We start from the raw sequence: 23,223 nt of genomic DNA, 5'->3' as shown, positions 1-23,223 counted from the left end.
AGCTCTCAGTGAAAACTCATCTGCCTTGCAGATGCCGTTCGGAGTCGGCATAAAACATGTAGGTCCCGTCCGGCCAATTTGTAGGGAAAATCAAGATTAGCACGACGCAAATTGGAAGAGAAGCTCGGCCTTAGATCTCTTCGGAGGTTATCGCGCCTTACATTTATTTTTTTTTAGGAGAACGTCTGCCGGGTACGATAGTTTATAATAAAAAAATTATTTATCTTTGTCTTTTTTTTATTATTATGCATTAATTTTTTTTTAAATATTCATTGACTAGAAATTAATACAAAAAATAACTTAATTAACCAAGCAGTAGTTTATGGTAAAATTAATTTAAAATATATGAATAGTATGTATTTTGAAGTCTTAAAAAATTATATTAAAACTAATTTGTAGCGATATTAGAAATTTCAATTTACAAGTTTATTGCAGAAAAGATTAATTAAAAATATTTAAAAAAAATTTAAACCTGCCAACTGCTAGGAAGGGTAAGTTTATCTATGCAACAAAACAAGAAGTAGTGAATGCGTTTTCGTTATGTAGTACATATTTTAGTAGAGAATATTTCCAATAGTATTATACAATTCGTCAAAATGAAAATCCAAAAATTATTCGCTTGATTGTTTTATTTTTTTTTTTTTTACAAAATTATAGTTATCAGTGTAGTTTTTCTTCTTCTTATTAGTTCACAATAAATTTTTTTTAAAATAACAATTGTTGAAAACGATTACAGCAGATTATTTTTTACAATTCGTTAGAATAAAATTTAAAAAATTCTAGTTTTTCGCTAACAAGCTTTTAGTCGATATAAATAAAGTAAAAACTTCACAATAACCTAAATATACCTAGGTACCTAACTTACATATATGTATAAATAAATAATAGTCAATAGGGGTATTCACGTCAGGTCGTTATCAACTTATTTGGTGAATAATTATTTCTCTAGTGTATTTCGTTTTTGTAAACTGTGTTAACAATATAAACACATAAACAACTAAGTTGATAACCAGAGTGACGTGACTACCCTAAATGTAATTTGTAATTGATTTTTTAGAATTAAATTAAAGAGTATACTCAATTAAGGTTTCGTCAAAGCATCAGCTGGAAAAATCTAAAAATATATATATGTATAAAAACGAATTCATTATTCGCGTCCAGACAGATTTGTATTTATATTTTACTGGTTCTTCGAGCGCTAAGTCGAAATTAGCAGAACGCTCTTTATACGATGCAAAATGATTTTAAAATAATAATTTTTCTCTTTATTCACAAGTGAAATCTTTGAAAAGTTTATAAAATGAAAGATAAGAAGCTCGTACGAAGTGTGCCGAACTAATGGTTTGCGGCACGAGCACGTTCTATGAGCACAAAAAAAAAAAAAAACGAGAATGATTCGGAAAGGAACGCTGAATGCGCCTTAAGATTATATACATACAATAACTGTGCATTTAATTTGCCATTTTTCATTTATCTTTCTCTTGATTTTTTCTTTTATTTTATACTTTGGGCAGTTTGTTGTAATTTAAGTTGCATTTTTGTTACTTAATTGTTTATAACATTAAAATATACGATGTTTATACTTAAAATACAGTTTTATATCTTTCGCTTTAATAAGTAGTGGCAGTTTTATAAGCAAATAAATTTCATTTTATTTGTAATCGTGCTTGTAGTTAGGAATTTATTACCGATTTCATTAAATTGCTGCGTTACAGAAAAATTAAATAATTTTCGTAAACAAAGCTAACATTTATTATGCGATTAATTGTTTTAGGAAAAGGCTGATTTGTTAATGTCTGATGTTGTTGTTGTTGTTTTAACGATAATGATACTCCCGAAGGTTTTGGGAATGTTATTGTTGTTGGGAGTACTTGGATATAGATCCGGTACATAACGGTAACGATTTGATATGACAGGACCAACTCGGTAACGATTTGATATTACCACGTTGAACCGTCTAGGTCGTCTCACTCCCACCCCCAAGGAGTCTGTGGTTGCCATTGCCTCGCCTGCTAAATATGTGTATGATGCATTCATTTTTGTAACAGGTTTCGGCTCGAGTAGCTGAGGTTGAATATAGCATTATAGAAGCTGTGAAACTTTAAATCTTTGTAATGCGCTTGGTTTAACTATATTTTAACATGCTTAAACAATTTTACGAATAGGTTTATGGCTATGCATATAAAATATTTGTTTATCAAGCTCTGATAAACTAGAGAATGTATTACAAAACTTTCAATGTCATAGGCTTTCCGTCATTCGATAGTCTACAGTCGCGTGTTCAATACCCAATGGCCGCTTTGGTATCCCTTTTAGAGTTATCAAATATTTTCATTGTTTCCTCCCCACTGAATAAAATAAGTAATTCCTGAAATAAGCAGAAAAGATATACACTTACTCACAAAAGTATTTTGCATCCGATTTTTGGTAATAGTCTAGTTGAGGGGTCGACTGCTAATACGCTACAAAAAATATCGAGAGAGGTGTCAAAAAACGCGTATTAATCTCGAGAACAATAATCCGATGGCGGAAAAGAAAAATTTTATCTCTGTCCGGAGATATTTGCAGTTGAAGTTGGCGATTTCCATGTGGTTGTTGTTGTTTGTACCCACCAAAAAAATTGTGCATCACCGTGGCGGTAGCCACGGTTATACCACACACCCGGACTTGGCATGGCGTAGCCCAGGGTTATTTGTTATAACCGCGGCCGAAGGCCCCCAACGCAGAAAGGTGTTCTGCGCAAAAATACTATAGATCCCACCCCCGGTTTCGGAGGTACCCGCGGGTCTTTTTCCGGTTTTTCGTTAATATCTTTTGAACGAGTTAAAATTTTTATTCTCCGCCTTCGGATTATTAATACTGATGTCAAGACGCGTCGTTTGACACCTCTCTCGATATTTTGGTAGCGTATTAGCAGTCGACCCCTCAACTAGACTATTACCCGATTTTTTACAAATTTCAGCAAGTTTTCCTTAAGCTAAATTATTTTCGCAACTTTTTTCCTAGCGGACCTTCGTTTTTTTCCCATATAAAAAACAATACCGTTCTAAAGTTTATATGGGAATAAGTACGAAGGTCCGCTAAGAAAAAAATTGCCAAAAATCAGGAGGTCACTTTAGCGGATTAAGATTAGCACAGTATTGTTCAAGTTAAAGTTCAAAACTTTGATGAAAATTTAACCTATATTTCGTCTGTTATATATTAACATTTTTTTTCATAAAAAAATTGCGAAAATAATTTAACTTAAGGAAAACTTGCTGAAATTTGCAAAAAATCGGATGCAAAATACTTTTGTGAGTAAGTGTAACATTTTTAGCTTACGAATAGTTGATTCGACAGTTAAGGCGTTGTCGAACTTTCGAAAGGATGCGGCGACGTTTTGTGGGACAGAAAGAAAAAACCATGAAAACTTAAACCTCTATTGCTTTAGACTTCAAAATATTTCAATCACTGAATGGAGTCCCACCTTAACTCGACAGACAGTTCGAAAATGCCCTGTCAAAGGATTCAACTAAACTCAGCTCAAAATGTATTGAATTTATAATTAGACATGGAGTTTTTGAAGCCAATGCTGAGATGGGGCGTTCTTTAAAAGAATTCTCAAAGTGAGCGGTTTTTTCAAACAAGTCTCATTTAGAAAAATTTGCAAAACTTTCCTGAGATAGGGTGTTTTCGAAACGTTGACCGCGAAAAAGCGATATTCTAGTTATCAGTCAATTGAGCTGGGTAAATGCAGTAAAAAATTCCAGCAATTCCTTTGCTGTGTAGGAAAGGAATTATTTACTTTTCTGAAGTACTTGTATTGGGAATTGACAGTATATAAATTCCCAAAGTAATCATTACTATCCAGCTCTGTCTGTCGATTTTATCTACGCGACGTATTAAAAATGTGTTTTTATTTCGAACTTTTACATTTTTAAATTTTTTACTATCAATACTGTGTAATTTTCAATTTGCGATTAGAAATAACCTTTATTCCCGATATGGACGGTAATACTGCAAAACGTCGCGCGAAACTTGTACTTGTTGAGCCTAAACGACCTATCACTGAATACGAATACAAATTTTTCGCATTTCTCCATATTATTTAGAATTGGCAGTTTCTTGATTAGTTTTCTATAATTATATAAAATTTAAGAGCACTAAATTAGATGAAATCTCGTAAAGAAGAAAAAATCATATCTAACCATTATAGGCGCTGATAAAACTTAATTAAAATGCTTCAAAAACAAGCCTCCTCTTAGCAATAAAAAAAAAACATGCTAAAATATAAATTTTTAAAATATGTTTATGTAAAATTCTAGCGAAACAAAAGCAAATATTGAAAATAAAAGTTAAACAATTACTTAAAATTTTCAAATACATACAAACATTTGCATATACAATCAGCCTTTTAATTAATCACATAACGGCAATAAAAATTTTTAAGCGAAAAAAGTCCAAATCTTGCGTATTTACTATGTATATATGTATAATACATATAAACAAAAGAAGGATTTAAAGCGACCATTTTTTTTAAAAACGCTTATATACTGTGAAGAAAAGAGGATTTTAATAATAACTAATTACAATTTTAAATATTTAATTACAATTTTGATAAGACGCCGATAAACGTCACATAATTTATATTTTTGCCTTTTTTTTGTTTGTTTGTTTGTTATTTTTATACTTATAAAATCACAAATTTAGAATATTGTTCTGTTACAATTTTTTAAATTCTGTCTTCGCTTGCGTTTAATCTTGTCAAATATGTAAACCTTTAAAATTTTCTTTGCATGCAAAGTTTCACAATCGAAATATATTAATTGTTTACTTAGCGTAATCATATAATTGCTCGTATTACTAAACTAATTACTAGTGGTGGCAAACTATCGTTACCATTGTCGTTATTATCGAAGGTAGGTCACCATCCCTTCTTCTTTTTCTTCTTACTGTAACTGCACTTCGCCTCCATCCAATAGGTGCGATCACCATCCCTACCATAGATGGATAGTCTGGCTATCGAGGCACATGGCTAAATATTTGGTGGTGATTTATACGTCAAAATACACAAATAAAGATCAACTTGAAACAGAACTCCATTTTTTTTATTAAATTCCATACAAAGTAAATAACATGACAGCCTGGGCATGGGATATATACGACAAACCTTAAAAAAGTGTCGCTGTTAAACTATCGATGTTGGTATTAGTATAATGAATCAAAAGTTCCCATCGATAGAGCTTCACTATAAGTGAAAAAACTGTCGGCACTATAGTTAGCAAAACTGAAAACAAAAAAAAAATTACATAGCTCAAAGAGAGTGATGCCTTAGTAACATTTATTCACCCGATAACAATTCGGGTCGTTCGTTCGATGAGTTCAACGTTTGCCACCTACTGAGTACCTATTAATTATAAAATCTACATTGGTTAGGTATGTGGCTCTGTTTCAGAGTAAATACTTTAAATTTTTACGAGTTTCTTTTTAACTTTTTTTCCTGTCTATAAAGTATTCTAGTCTGCATTTTAGCTTTAAATTAGAATTTCATTTTACAATATTTAATAGCGCACTGTAGCTTAGGTTAAATCATAAGTAAGTTGTATTCTCATCAATTTCGTGGCAATTTTAATTTACAATAATATGCATTTTTTTAAATTATTTTTTAATTTCTTCTGCTTTCTTACACTTTTCAAAGTGCTTACACAATTCGCGAGTTCTCAGTTATACAATTATAGTATATTTTCTCTACTGTCTAAGGCTGTGAGTTAGTGCATACTTATAATTAAATTTGTGCTAAATTTTAGCACATTGACGGCATTCAAATGTTATTCTTAGTTGATTTTCATGCTTTCATGTTTCAGTTTAAAAACGTACATAGTACATTGTATTATAATTTCTAAATATGATTTGTTTAGGAGACACACTTAATTGAAGTAGGAATTACTTTGCCTATATCTCTCATTTCTTCTGTCTCTCTCGCTTTAAATTAATTGTATCCGACAGCGAACATTCTTATCAACTCGCCGTTTTCTACGAAGTTTTGGCTTATAGCATATGTAGATATAGATCCTTGATTTGTTTCCATTTCACCATCAATGCGACGGTTACCAAATATTGGCCCTCGTTCATGTGGTATATGTGCGTATGACATCACGTATAACGGCACGACATAATGGACATTGTCCACCACCCACACCCCGCCATTGTTCGATGGCGCAATCATAGCACATGCACATATGACCGCACATATAGAGTACCGAATCGATTTGATTTTCATAGCATATCGTGCATTCAGCGTTGGCACTGCTATTGCCACCACTATGATCGACGGTGTCCTTCCATTTGTTCATTTCTTGATTAGAGTGACAGCCATTCAATGTTGCAACAGGCTACATAAAAGAAACATGAGAAACAGTGATGAATTAGAATTTGTTGGTGGCTATGTAAAAACTTGGCAACTAGCATTATCAGGATAGATTTTAAAAGCTGGTAATTCATATGTAACGGATGAGACATACTCAAATAACTTGATAGTGATGTTTCTTTTATCTTACTGTTTTTCTCTCCCTTTCCTTATCCCTCTGTTTCGTTCTTTTCCGCGCTCTTTTGGTCTTCCCTCATTCCCATTTTTTTATCACCTTGATTTTCTAGTTCTCTTCTTTTCCATTTTACTGTTTCTCTGTCTTTGTCTCTCTTTTGAACTCTTTTTTTCAACCTTCTGACATCCCCTTTCCCCAAGCGTTCTACCTCCCAAGTTCCTTCGACAAAAATCCCCACTAAACATGAACACTATTTTAACAAGTTTTCTCCGTTTTCACCCTTCTGTGTATACGTGTATAAGAGGAAACTTGCCTGGGCTGTACTTTATCGGTATTTAGAGCTGACGGGGTTTCTCTTTGCAGGAAATATTGTCTTGTCGTGATTATGTCTTGTTTGGATTTAGAAAGTCGTGATTATTACGTGCACTCGTCATGTGAAGCTACATCTTTTCCATGTTAATAAGTCTTTCAAATATTCACAAAAACTCTTGCTTCCTTACCTCAATGTATTGACTACTTCCAATTGTCGAACAAGCACCCGCTAACACACCAGATGTAGGTTGCCGCGCTGAAGAAGCAACACCACTGATGCAGCCACCACCATTTATATTATTAAGTTCGTGCGTCGAGTTGGCCGGTGGCAAATTCACAACCAAAACTGTACCACCACCATTTGGCTGAATCTGTATAAGATCACCACTTGATGGCATACTAATCATATGACCAGTCGCTGTCGCCGTCGTATTATTGCCATTGGTATTGCTGACTGGCGTTACAGCCGAAACTGTTGCTGCAGGTACATTATAATGGGCGGATAACGCTGCCGTCGGATTAGATGGCATCGAAGCCAGTGCTGCCACAGAACTATTCATAGTATTGTGTGATGCTACCGTAAGCGCGGAAGTATGTAACATTTTACGCGATTCAGACATTTGACTATTCAGACTATTCATTGATTCGGCAGCGATTGAGATATTGCTGTGATGTGGCAGGCGTTGTGTTAATGGTGCAGCACAAAGTGGTTGTTGTGGATAGCTTACCATATTGGGCAATTGTTGACGAAACATACGCACCGACTGCGTTGAACCGTAAACATCGAGGAATGCCCACAACTGCAGCGAGTGATCGACATGCATAACCACCACAGCTGGACCATTATTTTTACTTATCGTCACCTCACCGTTGGGTGCGACAAAAAAGGCAATCTCATCACCACGTTGTGGTTGCGAAGCAATGTCTTTGCTCACAACCCAGTATTCAGGACGATCTAAAAGAAAATCGGAATCATTGGGCAGATCGGAGGGTTGAAGGGCGGCAGGATTGCATGAAGTGATGCCAAGTGCTAAAGCGCCTAAATACATTTGTTCGGTTTTGAGTATTTGCACAATCACTTTTTCCCCAATGCGTATGGGGCGCGCTGTAAAAACATAACCTTGACAGAAATCATTTTCAGTGCGTGAAGCTATGAAACGATCCAAAGAGAGACGCACATTACGGCCTTTAGTTATGTGAAAGGGTACTGGAATGAGACGTCCATTGGCATTGTAACGCAATGGTGGCAGCCCATTGGCAAGCTCCTGTGCGTATGGCATTTGTTCCATTGAAATATTTAGCGATTGCATTGAAGGTAACACATGACGATCTAAATCTTGTTCTACGGCAGGCAATGAGCGACGTGACTGTTGATGTGGATGATGTGTATTTAGCGGTATTTGTGGCCCAGGCAAAGTGCCACCACCATTAATTACTGTACTATTAACACCGGCAGGTAATGTTGCACTCGATGATATTTGTCCATTACCATTTTGTTGATACATATAGACACGCGCATCGAGAAATTCAATAGCTGTGCAATTACCATAGATATCAACCAAGGTCCAAAGAAGACCACGCGTGTCAATACCGCTTAATATGACACCCTTTTCAACATTATTAATGCCATATATCACATCACCAGCTGAATTGACGTAGTAATAGAGTATGTTATCCTTTTCGCAATATTGTTCGTGTAACGCCTTAGCCCAAAACCCTGGACGATTTGTTAAGTCGGGACATGCATATTTGGGCAGCGCACCCTCCAATGTCGCTGGGTCGTTGCTGGTGAAGCCGAAACGTATGCCACCATTCCAATTATTAGAAATCTCTGTAAAACGTACACAGATCCGTTCGTTGATGCGAACTGGACGCGCTGAAAATGTGATGGCACGACAAAAACTCTCGAACCGGCGGGCCAAAGTTCCGTCACGTGATATCCGTATGTTGTCGCCATGAACACTGTGAAATTGGAGTGGTGGTAAATTGTTCGGACCGGGGCAGGAGGATGGCGAGCGGCGAACTGGAAAAGAGTGAAAGAGAGAGAAAGATGAAATTTAGACAAATGTCACATATTAAGCCAAAAAGAATATGTATATGTAAAAGTACAGTTAAGATATGACATATGTATAATTAATGACAAAAATTAAGATTACAAGTATGAATATGAAGACGGTAGGGATAAACAAAATACCGAGAATATAAATAAGGAGAGAGATACATGTTTTTACAAACAAGGTAATAATAACCTTGAAGATTGAGGTAAATATATGCAAAAGATATGTATGTAAATATCAAGGAAAAATAAACATGTAGACAAATGCAATAGAAAAATGAGGACAAATAGTATATAGACCAGAAACTCGCTTATTTAAAACAATTTTGACAATTTGAACTTTTTGGTCCGTTAAGTTTACATCTTAAACCGAATAAAGTTAAAAGACGTCGTATTAAATTTAGCGGTTTTCAATTTATGGTAAACAAGTTGAAAATCTGCCTAAAGCGATGAATGGTTTGAAACATGGTTCTCCAAAAATGGAATGCGGAACCCTGGTTAAAAACTTACGCTCTCGAATCAATACAAAAACAATTTTTACTATTTGCTTTAAGAAATTTTCAATGGGACTCTTTATATAATCTTCCACCTTATACTAATCGATTAAAGCTCATCAATCTTCCAACTCTTGCTAGTCGAAGGGAAATGCTTGGTGTAATATTTATGACAAAACTTTTAAATGGATCAATTTCAAGCCCATTCCTTCTGAATGAAGTGAGCTTTTGTGTTACCCCTCGGACTTCGAGACACTTCAAACCTCTCCTGATGAAACAACGTAGAACGAATTTCGAACTAAATAAACCTTTTCGGTGTTTATGCCAAGATTATAACTCTCACTCAAACACATTTGATAGCTCGGACTCCCTTTTTTCTATAAAAAAAGATTGTTCTCACCACTTTTAATAATTAATGTATAAAGGGATTGCTTCTGTTTTCTTTAAGCATTACTCTTGGCTGATGATATCTCTTCTGTAGCTGAGCAGTCTCAGATCTCGACGCTTGACAAACCGCTGCCCATCAAAGACTCGACAAAAAAAAAAACCCAAAAATGTTATGACATAGATATATATCTAAATCGATCGCGTGAACAGGATTAGCCTGGTTTCATTGGGCCACTTAAGGGCAGAGCGCTGCCACAAAGTCCATTAAAAAAAAAATTTTTAACCGTGTACCATAGGAATGGGTCGAATAAAGAATTAGATACAATGAAACGCCAAGGCGGATTTACATAAACGCGGCGGTCGTTTCAAAGTAGAAAGCGGCAAGGTGTTTCATTGTTATCTTATCGCCCCGATTCTAGTGTGGTAACAACATTCTTCGCAACGGTAACGAAATCATGTGGAAACTTTTACACCCTTTTGGTATTCTATCCGCGAAAGTAGCCGGATAATTTTTTACCCACAAAAGTAGGTGGTTACATCGAAATAACCACACAACAGCTGTTGTTTAGAAAAAGGCAAAACTGAAAAATAACGAATTGTAAGCGGAAATAAGTAAAGTTAATAGTAAAAAAGTGTTGCCTCTTGCTATATATTATATATTTGTTTACATTATGTTCTTTTACAGAATAAATTACAATATAACTATGTAAAATCTTATGCATGTATGTACATATATACACATCGTCTCGTTTATTCGTTAACTTCGTATCTACGAGTGACACATTTTCGGTAAAGCCATGGCGGAACCATACAAGGTGGCAGCATGGTGACATACCTACAAACATAAATAAAAATTCCATGTACTTTGTTTTTGTAAATTCGATGGACGAATGTCAAAATCGTACTGCGCCGGAAGTTGATGTATCAAATCAAATAAAAAAGTTTATATTCAGCTGTCGCATGCTGCCACTTTGTATCGTTCCGCCATGGATAAGGCGAAGAAACCCAACTTTTAAATTTCACCACAGACATTGGTGAGTTCTTCGGTGATGACAGCGTTTCCACTTTGGCCAGAATCGCGAATAAAAGAACTGGTAACGATTTTCGGTTACATAATGTTCTGGGTACTATTTTACCGGTAACGCTCAGAATCGGCCCGTATAGCGCAGTTAAAGCGTCAAACGACGCAAGGAGACCAAAGCGTTTCAGCGCGAGCTCAAACTCCAGCTAAAGTTGAATAGAATTTACCTTGCTACTTTGTTCGATAGAATAAAGTTTTGCTGCTCATCTTAGTTAAAGCGGTCGAAGCGGCCGGGTAAATATCTACACCGAAAGAAATGACGCTATTAAAATCAACAAATGGTTTGTTGTTCCTGAATTAATAGATATTCCATAAAATGTATCACATTATGTTTATTTCAAAGGTTTTTTGTCAAGAGAACATGTCATTTCAACAGAAGATTTTTGGTATCATTTGGAAGACATTTGGTATCATGGCACCAATATCCTGTAAAAATTACCGATTCTCAATCAATTTAACTGATTTTTTGTGAAGAGAACTGATTTCATTGGTGATTTCAACAACGAAAAACATATTTTAAAGAGAAATTTACATTCATGACGTTCACTAGTTTGTTCTTATGACTATGGTTCCACAGAAATTTCTGATTTATCAACAGAACAACCTTCACTGTTATTCTAATGTTGATCTTGTTTTAACAGTTTTCATTGGTGGAAGTGACAGTGTTTAACTCTGAGCAATTTTTTTTGTGAACTTAATTAGAGACAAGGGGCCCGTTTTGCAATACATAAAGTAAATATCATCTGAAAACTTGTATTTTTGTGAAACGGGTACAATCTCATTAGACTGGGTCGAAAAGAAAGTTGCTAATGTCCGCCGCTAAATTTGAAGATTATGTTGAGAGGGTTTCGGAAATTTTTTTTTAATTTTTTTTGATCCTTCGAAATACAGCCGAAAAGGTTTTTTCGTTGTAACTTGGTTATTTGACGTCCGATTTTTAAAATTGATATGTCATTATTTTGGTCTTGAGAAGCTTCACATTTCCGTTTAATGTCATTTTAAGCTATGAAGTCGTTTTCAAATTGAAAAAGTAAAGGTGAAAAGTCAGAAGTCAGAGTCTGATTGTATTCAGAAGTCAGAGCCTGACTCTTTACCTCGTATAACAGCTGTTATACTAAATTTCTCAAAAAAAGAATTCAGCCCTTCAAATAAGGGAAAAGAGCGGACCACGCCCACATTTTTACTTTTTTTACAATTTGCTGAACGCGTTAACAAAAAAATTAAAATTCGAAATGTAGAATTTCGAACTCGAAATTCGTAAGCCGATATCTATTTTTTGGAGGCTAAGTTCGAAAAACGGAGATGGTACTTTGTTTACTTAAGCCTCAATCTCTACAAAAAAGTGGGTTTTATCCAATACCCAGAAAAAAAGTTGATTTTGTCGCATAGCGTTATTATTATAAATACGAAACAACAGGTTTGACTCACTTATTTACTTTGACTTCCCCTATTCATGATATGAGGCGTATCTTTATTAACTTTTTAATGCAAACCCTGCAATTTTTCCTCCAAAAATATCATGAGTTTCAGGTCTAAGTATAATAAGAATCAGGTAAAATAACAGTTGCAATAAATATTGAAATTGCTATAACTTCTTTGTTTATTACTTTAGTAATATGGTTTCAAAGCAACATTTTCTTGAATTTTTAAGTACTTTCGTTTGGTAAGGAAAAAAGCATACATTAGGGGGGTAAAATTTTGTTAGCTGACCTAATCATGTGAAAACGACTTCATAGCTTAAAAGGACATTAAACGGAAATGTGAAGCTTCTCACGGCCAAAATAATGACATATCACTTTTAAAAATCGGACGTCAAATAACCAAGTTACAGCGAAAAAACCTTTTCGGCTGTATTTCGAAGGATCAAAAAAAAAAAAAATAATTTTTCTTTCGGTATTACCTTTTTTTTGCTTTTCATTTTATACACAATAAGGTACATATAACAACAAACAAAATTGTATAAAGCAATATGAGCTTGTCTCGCTAATTAAATACATATAAAATAATATTGATATAATAGTGAACGGCGCAAGCATTGTTTATTAGCACAGCTTTAAAGCAGGGGCTGAAACTGTTATTCCTTTTATAATATAATTCCTTGCAAAACTATTAATTTTGGACTTTAAATATATTTGGATCAAGATAAAAATTATTTTCGAATTTTTATTTTTTGAGTCCGATAGAACTAGTTAAACTCGGACTTTTAAAAATAAAAGTCCGGAAATAAAAGTTAAATCCGGACTTTTATTTTTTAAGGCCAAAATAAAAGTCCCGCTTGATAACAAAGAAACTGCTTAACCGAATTAAAAATTTTTTTTTTTCGGATAAGCCGTTTCTTTGTTATCAATCGGGACTTTTATTTTGGCATTAAAAAATAAAAGGCCAGATTTAACTTTTATTTTTAAAAATCCGAGTTTAACTAGTTCTATCGGACTCAAAAAATAAAAATACAGATTTTACCTTTATATGTGGACTTTTATGGAAAAAGTTCGAAAAATAAAAAGGATTCATGATTCGACATGATATTGCTATAGGGATACCTGGGAACTCAAACATTTTCACCTAGGACAATTTTTTGACCAGGACTTTTTCGACTCCGGAAAAAAAATAATTATTTTCCGTTCCTGCTTTAAAGTCCAATGTCACTAATCAAAGTTCTGTTGAAAGAGTCTAAAATTATTCCACACAAGTTGGATTAAAAAACATAGTGTGGGGAATGTTGACATCACTAGGCTGTTAGTAAATAATCATGCAACAACAAAAACATGAAGCAGCCACTCTTATATATGTACATGTCCACATTAAAGTTATCAACACTTATGTCGAAGTATGCTACAATGTCTTTTTATTGCAGATAGCGCATGCCATTCGTATTTTATACAGTTTTCGAATGGTATGAATACATATGTACACACATAATTGCAACTACATACATACAAGGTACAGTTGTATGTTAGATATTTATCTAGTATGTACATAGTGATCACAAGTCCTTTTCCACTTACGAAGCAGCTGGCGCATGCCGATTTTACAATTCTTCGAATATAAACATAACTTACAATCAACGTTGCAGCCTATTTGATCCATTTCTCCTTCTGCTTTTATTTTTGTATTTCACATTCAAAACGCCTGCGAAGTTATCCTTGCTCAACTAAACCAGTTCACATGCTTATATATGTATATTTATAACGAGCAGATGCCATTTCCTGCGCCTCTTTAAATCAACAGACTTTTTGCTTTTCCAAAATTATATAGAAGTTGGATTGATGGGCTTGGTTCTTTTTTGTTTTTTTTTTAATTGTGCGCATGCGTATGCGACGTTTTGTGTGTGCTTGGTGTATTGGTATGTTAATTTTCTTGTAAGGCTGCACGTCTGTACGAGTTTATCCCTACTTTTGGCTATTTATACATTCAGAAGGGTAGCTGATTGTTGAACTCATTATTGTTGTTGTTTTTTTATTCTATTTTCATATTTTTGTTTTTGTTGTGTGCGCAAGTGGCACGCGTCCGGATCGTCCTTATGTCGTCGGTTGCGGTTGATTTAAATTCACATTTTTTTTGTCTGGCTCATTTCTTTACATACCGGCATTGCTATTTTGCAGTTGCCTTATGTTGCGCTATGTCGTTTGCTTGTCCCGTCTGTCAGTCGCGCTTTTTTTTTTTTTTTTGTAATTTTGACTTCTTAGTTCGCTCTGTGGAATTCAGGGTCAACTGTTGCTAATTTTAATCCCCTTTTTTAAATTTTATTATTTTTGCATATTTTCGTCACTTTGTATATATCATACATATATCGTTTAAATATAGCAACTTCAGCATGCACCGCCAAAGCTGCGTTTGGATAGTTATGCAGGTGTATGTATTATACATACATATGTTTGCATGTATATATGTAAGTATTATGTGACCTTAAAATAGTTGGCTCATTTTTAAGCCACAATCGGTCTTTTTTTTTGCTAATCGTAACCAACCCTCCAAAATATAGATTTGCGGCTTCTGTCATCATCATTTTCTGCAATGTGGAGCTTATAGTCTGACAGAAAAAATGACAACTGCTGTTGAAATATTTCTAACCGCAATCGTCATTTGTTTGGCGTGCTGTTGTCGAACTTAAATAATTTTTTTTTCACGATTTTTGTTTTTATTTGCACGTTAAAATTTACACAACATGTGTATGTCAGTTCCAATGTAACAATCTGTTTATGATTAGTAGTAGATAGAGCGCCTGAGGATCTGCAAGCACGTCACAATAGTGTTGTCTTTCTCCAACCCAACGAAATACCATGTTCGGGTGGCTACTAACATTCAGTGGCTGTACCTTTACGAAGCCAAAGATATGCGCAAACTAATTTAGATTTAGCAAATCTTAGACAGATCAATCCTGCATCTCGCGGTAGAAAACGCTAAAGCAGTTAAAAAATGAAAGTTTAGAATATGTATACCGGTTTTCGAAAAACGAGTGAGCAGAGCTTGTTTTAATTTCAAGCCAGAGAAGTATACACAAGCAGTTAAAAAACAAAAAATAAGACGAATTGTGAGGTCCGTCGCAAGGTTTCGAGTCACGTTGTCCGAATCAGAGTCGCATGCTGTACCTACTGAGCTGTACCATATGTATGCACAGAACACGCTAAAAATAGCCTATCCCATATGCTCCAGTGAAATTAAAATTTTTTAAAAGCTTGATTTTCTCGAAAGCGGTGCCGATATATAGCGGCCGTTATGTAGCGGTAGAGTACGTTGTCAAAAATATTGCAATGTAAATCTAATTATGTGGAAACTAAGAAGACTGCGAAGTTCATCGTGACGTAATATAGCAGCAATAAATGTTACGGACGGTACAAACTCGGTACAAGTTCAACAACGTTTTTCTCACTGCTATACTCAAAGCGGTGAACAATTTGTCAAATATTTGTTATTATTTATAAAATAACATACATATTATACTTTTAAAATTTTTGAATATTTTTTTTCTATAGAATTTAAGTTATAATAATACTAAACAAAAAATTGTTTGATGTTGCGTCGGCTGGGACTTGAAACTACGAGGTTCGGCGTGTGACTCCAAAATTAGTTTTAATATCACTTCGTTAAGTGTAAAACTGTACAATTCAAAAAAACTCTTTCACATTGCACATAGTACATATCTTGGAACATACAATCTGCGAACACGAACGAACCTCAGGATTTAAACTACTAAGGAGATCGACGGTGCTGCTCATTAAGGTGCGAAGTTCAGCTTCCAATTTTTCTTTTAAAACCGCCAACGGAAAATTATCTTTGGGATCATCATTGTTTACAGCAAAATTTAAAATACTGTTCCAGCACTTAGCTAATGTTGCTTCACCAACACGAAACCAAGCCGCATCCAGAAGATGTATAGCTGCTTTTAAGTTATTTTTTTCAACGACTCGAGCAAATCAGTCTTTGTCGCTGCTATTGAAGCTAGAAGGCTGTTTCTGTAATGCAACTTAGTGATTTTTATTGCATTCTGATCCATCGGTTGAATGAGGGTGGTGGCATAAACATTGCCGAAATTTGCCCATTCTCCGTTGTCAGTTCAGCTTCATTTGGGTGAGCAGGAGCGTTGTCGATTAGGAGGAGAGCTTTAATTGGTAAGGCTTTCGCCTTTAAAAACGATGTAACCTTAAAAATCGGACAAAACTTAAAATGAATATTCACCTGTGAAACAAATGACTCATGAAACCATTGTTTGAAAATAGCCGACGTCATCAAGGCGGATTTCGAGCTCTTATAGTCGGTGGGAAACTGAAAGATTTTAAAGCAGCGTGGATTCTTCGCCTTTCCAAATACCAAAAGTTAAGCTTGCGGGATCCAGTGGCGTCTGAACAGCATAAAAACGTGATTCGCTACTTCTCGGACTTTACCCTTGGGGCTCTCTTCTCCAAACTTGACGTGTACGTTTTCTCTGGCAAAAGTCTCCAGAATAACCCCGACTCATCAGCATTATATAACTGATCGTTGCACAACTCTAATTCGGCCATTTTAGCTTTACGTTTTTCTTTAAACGGATCCACTAGCTGAGATTGCGAAGACAGTTTTTCTCCTGATATTTTAAGAAGATGAATACCGTACCTCTTCTTGAATCCTTGGAGCCATCCATCACTAGCGAAGAAGTTTGCTCATTTTCCTTAAATTTTGCATGAAGTGTTTTTGCCTTTTCTTTCAACATTAGAGCACTTACTGGCCAGTTTTTATCTCGCATTCGGATAAACCAACGATAAAGAGCTCTCTCCATTTTGGGCAACTCTGAAGAACGCAGTGTTTTTCTATTTCCAGGTCCACAATACGTGTTGTTTACGCATTTTAAAATCACTTGCTTTTTCGCTTTAATATTACAAATTGTTGATTTAGCACCATTATATTTCTTTGCTAAAATCTAAAAACTAAAAAGCTGAGAATTTCAGCCTTTTGTTTTAATGTCAAGCACACGGGTTTTTTAGAACTAATTTTCACCAGAAAACATAAGACGAAACTGAAATATTTTACTCCTTACATGCAATTACGAATAAAATGCCTATTTAATAATTTCCCCAATTTCAGAATTACTCGAGATCAATGTAAACTACATTCAAATAATTGTAACGTTTATTGTTCATGTTATAGAGCTTTTTGGGTTTGTTCACGTTTTAGAGTAGTCAATGCACAAAAAATGCCTGTTCACGTTTTGGGGTGTTCTTTAGAGCGTTCACGTTATCGAGCGTGCGCTGTATATAACAAAATATTGGGGAAAAATATGTGACTTGCTGTACTTGTCACAAATGATTTTTTTGTTTTTAGATACCCAACAAGTTTAAACTTTTGGGATTTGTTTTAAAACCAAAATTGTATACATGTTTGTATTTATGGACTTTTTATTTTTTTATTTTGTTTAAATATTATTTAAGCTGTTTGATGTTTTTTAAATTTAGATTTTAAAATAATCGTTTAGTTAAGCTTACAACTTTAAACTGAATTTGAAAATAGAGTAATAAATTGAAAATTTTAAAGGTATGTGAAAAAAGTTTCAAAAATTACTTAAATCGACGAATGGTTTGATATTAATGCTCAAATTTCTAAACGTGTAGGTTCAATTGATTCCCTTTTCGCCTTCTCCCGACCAGTGATAGAGTGGTCTTCTTCTCTTAGCAATGAATGATCGGAAGTGACTGCTCCAGGCTCGTTACTAGGTATTCTTCTGGAGTGATATATATCATGCTAAAATTGTCTAATTTGTTCCCTTTTACAGTTTAATTCTATTGAGGTACTTGGACTCAAGTGAGGTTCTCGCATTCCTACCCACAGGTTCGATACGGTACTTAAGTTTTCGTCTTGAACAAGATACATTTCCTGTTCTAAGATAACCTCGGTATCAATTTAGAAAAAATGTGGTTCTCAAAACGAAATGTAATACGTAATTTTCTTAGATTACAGCACTTTGTAGATTGGATATTTTGAGAAAACCAAAAATTCTCTGCGTTGTCGGCTGAGTTTGCTAGGTCAATTCACTATAGAGCTCTACATGCCGGATTAGAACCATAATTGTACGAATTTTCAACCATTCCTTTTTAACTTACGTCCATATCAATGCAATTTACTAAAATACAACTATCTAATTTAACTCATATGTGTTATTCATTCATACGCATATTTAAACTCAGCTCATTGGATTTAATTTTTTCACTCAGTCCCCTCATGCCTCGTTTTATTTTCACTCAGCAAATTATGCTCCATTACATTTTACTCATAATCTTAAAACTCAAACTTCAAAATATTAACACTCCAAACTCTTCAAGCATGAGTAAGTGCATATGAGTATATACTTGGCAAGAGTTTGAGAGAGTTCAAATTAACAACCCCTTAATTCTTGCACAAAAAGAACTCTAAAAAAGGCGCAACAGCGTAGAAAATGCATTTATACGCTGCAGGAACTCAGGAGGGAAATAAGATTATAAAAAGGTATGAACTGAACTGTCTACGTCTTTGACGAAAGCCTTATTTATACCTTTCAGGAAAACGACAACATTGTAATCTGACTGACTTTTTTTTTAGAAAGAAACTCGGAAAACGTAGATATGTAGGTATAATGACTGCAACCCAGGTCGACCAAGTAGCTAATGAAAAGCCGTTTTGATGCGATGAAAATCGTCTGTACCGACTAACTGTTCCATCGGATATGACCTACAACCAGCCAGAGCTGTTTATAAAATCAAAAATATTTGGAAGGCCTATTTCTAGATTTGCAGAAAGGGGCTTCCGAAGGATCTCAGACGTTTTCAAGCTAGATCCCGGGATTTAGACAGGGAGTGCTTAGCAGTCTCTTTGGAAGTAACGTCTTTACAACTTCTGCAGTTGCCATTATTCGGAATACACATCTTTTCCGCATGCATGCGCAATGACTGGTGTCGGCTCTAGATGCACGAGAGCTTCGGCATCCTCCTAAATGTCGTATGAGCGCACCGACAGAGATTCAGTAGAGCAAGCAGTCAATCAGTTTTAGCTTGTATTTCAAGCATTAAACATCGCATGCGTCAGTTCTATGCTCAAACGTTCTGCATGTAAACACATACTACTAAAAAAAAAATTGCATATGTATTCGAAGCTCTGTTGGCGTTTTGCTACACTGCTCTAGATCTATACCGTACACTCATTATCCTTGTGTCATTGTAGTCGGGCCATGTTCTTGAATTTGCTCTTGAAATTGCACAGCTCGCAGTGCCCCCCCCCCCCCCCCCCCACTTTTGCTGAGCTTTGTACATATAATAATTCTGGATTTTCCTATTGGCTGTCTCTAAAGGTATGCCTAACTTGACGCTGGTTATTCTTTCATAGTCTTCCGCTGAACCCCCAAGGGTCAGCTCATCCACCATCTCAATTCCTGCGAATCCCCTATGACCCGAAACCCAGATAACGGATATTTTTAGAGTGTCCTTCAATGCAGCTATAAGGTGCTTGCATGCTCCTTTGATCTAGTTTATTGTGCAGCTAGCATTAAGTAGCGTCCAAATTTATGATATACTATTTCAATATTTTGTTGTTAGGACATTTCATTTATGAAAGGTATATAATCGCTTGCTTTGGCGCCCCAATATAAACAACTGTAATAAAACAAGCACACACACCCTAATAATTTACTACGCAAGTAACGTAAAAATAGAGGGATGAAATCCCAAATGAAGGTGAATTCAAAATGCAACTGCGGACAAACAAAAAGGAAAAAAAATATCGGACTAAGCTGTATAAAGTAAATGAAAACGGCAGATGTTTAAATTTCCAAAAATAAATATATTTACTATATAACAATCACACATACAAGTAAGCAACATAGCGAACGCAGTTTTAGCAAAGTCTAAGGAGTTTCAAAGAGCAGAGGAAAGAGAAAATTCAATAAAATTCAATATATAGAGGAGTGTCCAGCGGCAAATTTAACTTAACAGAACCAAGCGAAGTAAAACAATTTCAGAAGACTTACAGCACCATCTCGCAAAGCATACATTGCGACGGTGAGATACACATATACTCGACAGCCAAGCAGAGCTCAAAGCGCTAGATTCACCATATACGTTCTGTTAGTCCATCGAAAACTGTAAGAGGGCGAAACGCGAAGCAGCAAACATTGCACCCAATCACCTGAGTACCACAGGAACATTGACGGCCATGAAAAAGCGGATGAACTGGCAATGGCTGGTGCACCGTTAGACACCTATGAGACACCGGCCAATTCCGTTAATAAGGAGTGACGTTCTTATTAATCTCAAGATAACCGCAATCCGCAATTGGTACTATACAGCCATCTGCAAAATCACCAGGCAAATATGGCCAGACCACAACTTGAGAAGAACAGAGTCTCTACTGAATATGTCTAGGAAAAAGATATTCAGCATCACATCCGACATTACAGGACACTGAGCATTTGGCCCATACGCGATGAGAATGAGAATCGCCTTCAACAACAGCTGCAGGAGCGGTAGGGTGAACGGTTGCAAGGAGGCAGTCACGCATTTCCTCTACGAGTATCCAGTCTCCGAACTCAAGGCAGTTTTGTGCTTTCCGACCTAAGAGTCAAGATGATTCATAAATGACGTCCAAAGGTTTATTGATCTATACACACAGAAGATATTATGCAATTGGTTCCAGAAGAATGTGCATAAAAATTTCGCCTAGAGGCTACTTGGGCACAGCACAGCAACCAATAAAACAACCAAAAGTGTTTTGATGCTAAACGATAATTAAACAGCGCTTAATTTTTATGAAACAAAAAAGGCAGCCAATGCGAGTTAGCGCGCTAACAGTCTCGTTAATTTAATTGCCAACCCACCAGAACTGAGATGGGCTCAACTGACGCAAGCCTAGCGATTACGCTCTCAAATTAACAACCTTTCATTGCGTCGAAACGTCTCTGCAGTGAATCGTACTAGTTTCAAGTTAGCGCAGAACTATTGCAGAAAGAGTTGGTACTAAATGTATAGCTCATATTTAAACGCTGTTGGTAGAAGTGTGTCTGCCAACTGTCCCACTCTGCAACCAATTCGCACCAGTTCGGAGTTAGTCGTTATGTAGTGTGCAACTGTCGGTTTGGGTAGTTCAAGGGAAGCCGTAGTTATATTCGAAAAAAAGCGCCAACTAAGCTATTGACTGAGTATGCCTGGCAAAAAAGTAAAACCCCGAAAAAGTCAAACTAAAGACTACTTGTTAAGTAAGAGAAGGAAGACGATAGCTGATAACCTCAAATATGAGTTGATAACACATAAGTACATATGTATATACTTACTTCACTTTGCAAAAGGGATTGATTAAAAGAGGGAGTCAGACACACACACATATATATACGGTTGATAACTCGACAGATTTCAGAAAAAAGAGGGGGCATTAAACCTGGACTTAGACACGCTTAAAAATTAAATTCAATACCACTAACGCCTGAAAGCAAAAGGTACTACATAAATACTAAAGCAAAAACATATGAAATCGAGACTGAGTTCAGTCAGGCGATCGAAGTGAATACAATCCATGTGCAAATAGGGGAGAGGGAAAAATAAAAAAAAAGGGAAAAGGGAACCGCTGTTAAAAATCACAATCTTGTCTGGGGGACGTAAGAATAGCTTCAAACATACATACGTGCATAACTACTTATCTATAAACAACCAACTTATAATAATATACTTATTCCGCCATATGAACATACGTATGTAAACCGGGATGAATATTAAGAACGCATCCGGTTTCCTAAAAGCCTTAAGGAGAGCACGCAAAAGCAAAAAAAAACAAGGATGTGAAATAAGTGTTCAATCTTCGAAAGGTAAGGAAGAAGTAGAAAACGTAAGTGGCAAGACATAGCACAACAGAAAAAGCGCCACTAACAACAACCACCACTACTTCCGGTCTTGAATAGCGCCCTAAAAATATACATACAAATACAAATGTGAATGCAAATATGAATTCAAGCGCGATCTCTAATAAACTCGCTCTTGCTGGTGGTAGATAGGAAATAAAACGGCATAGATATGAAACGCGTTTTCATTAGAGCGATTGAGCAGCTGCATCCGAAAGTGGCCTCGTATTAGGGTTGGTCATAGTGCGTTCGAAAAGTAGTGAAAGAGGAGACAAAATTATACTAGCGGTAAAACAGTTGCTTATGCATTCAGTGATGGGAATTCCCGGAATCAGTTGGAATGTTATTTGGATTATGGGCACTTTTTGGGAATCATACGGGATATATTCGGTAGGATTTTGGGATTGTTTTTGATAAATTTCCGAAATCAGTTTGATCTGATTTTGGTACGTATTTTTTAGCATAACGAGGGAATGAGGAAAATCGCGCCAAGTGTTTTTTATATATATTTTTTTTTGTAGCGGTTCCAGGAGATGTTATCCTATTCTATTATGACCTTGCATGCAAATGAATTAAAAAAAACAAAATTTCCATTCGTTCGATGTTCCAATACATTCAAGGGCTACGATTGTTTTATAGTAGTTTGATAGCTCTATTAAAATATTGATAGATTTAATGCGCATCTCTAATCAAAATAGGTTAGAATGTCGTAATTAAATTTTTGAATACTAAGACTCGCGTTCTCTTTAGAGATAAGGCTTAAGGCTCACGATGGGCATACTATCTGGACACTGTAACTGGCGTTACATGCTTATGAGTAAGGCCTTGTCAGTAAAAGCAGATGTAGGAAGTGTGAGCTGCAGGAAGAAACGGTTGAGCACGTACTGTGTTCGAGTCCTGCGCTCGCGAGGTCAAGGCACCAGCTGCTAAGGGCGACATAGTTGCCACATCTCGTGCCAGCAATTAAACTAGGCTTTCTAGTATTTTCCAAAAGGACGGAGTTATTCAATAAGTGTTGGTACCTAATTGGGGTTCTTTCGTTCAAC

The 23,223-nt window shown here is 35.6% G+C and overlaps 1 protein-coding gene and 1 pseudogene across 2 annotated transcripts in view; both read right to left on the bottom strand.

The window, feature by feature from the left end:
- Nucleotides 1-216: 216 nt before the first annotated feature.
- The window catches only part of neur (E3 ubiquitin-protein ligase neur), a 125,856-nt gene continuing 102,849 nt past the window's right edge, over nt 217-23,223 (bottom strand). For both annotated transcript variants that reach the window (XM_067759356.1, XM_067759355.1), the window contains exons 2-3: nt 7,022-8,856; nt 217-6,371 (exon numbers count right to left, since the gene is read on the bottom strand). In XM_067759356.1, the coding sequence (XP_067615457.1) occupies nt 6,108-6,371; nt 7,022-8,856 (2,099 nt within the window). In that variant the 3' untranslated portion in view covers nt 217-6,107. The remainder of the gene's footprint in view (nt 6,372-7,021; nt 8,857-23,223) is intronic.
- Nucleotides 16,178-17,071, bottom strand: LOC137238600 (jerky protein homolog-like; annotated as a pseudogene).

Source organism: Eurosta solidaginis, chromosome 1 (assembly GCF_040869045.1).
Source record: "Eurosta solidaginis isolate ZX-2024a chromosome 1, ASM4086904v1, whole genome shotgun sequence".
In the NCBI taxonomy this organism is placed as follows: domain Eukaryota; kingdom Metazoa; phylum Arthropoda; class Insecta; order Diptera; family Tephritidae; genus Eurosta; species Eurosta solidaginis.
The sequence above is the reverse complement of the archived record's forward strand: the minus strand, read 5'-3'. Positions and strand labels throughout refer to the sequence as shown.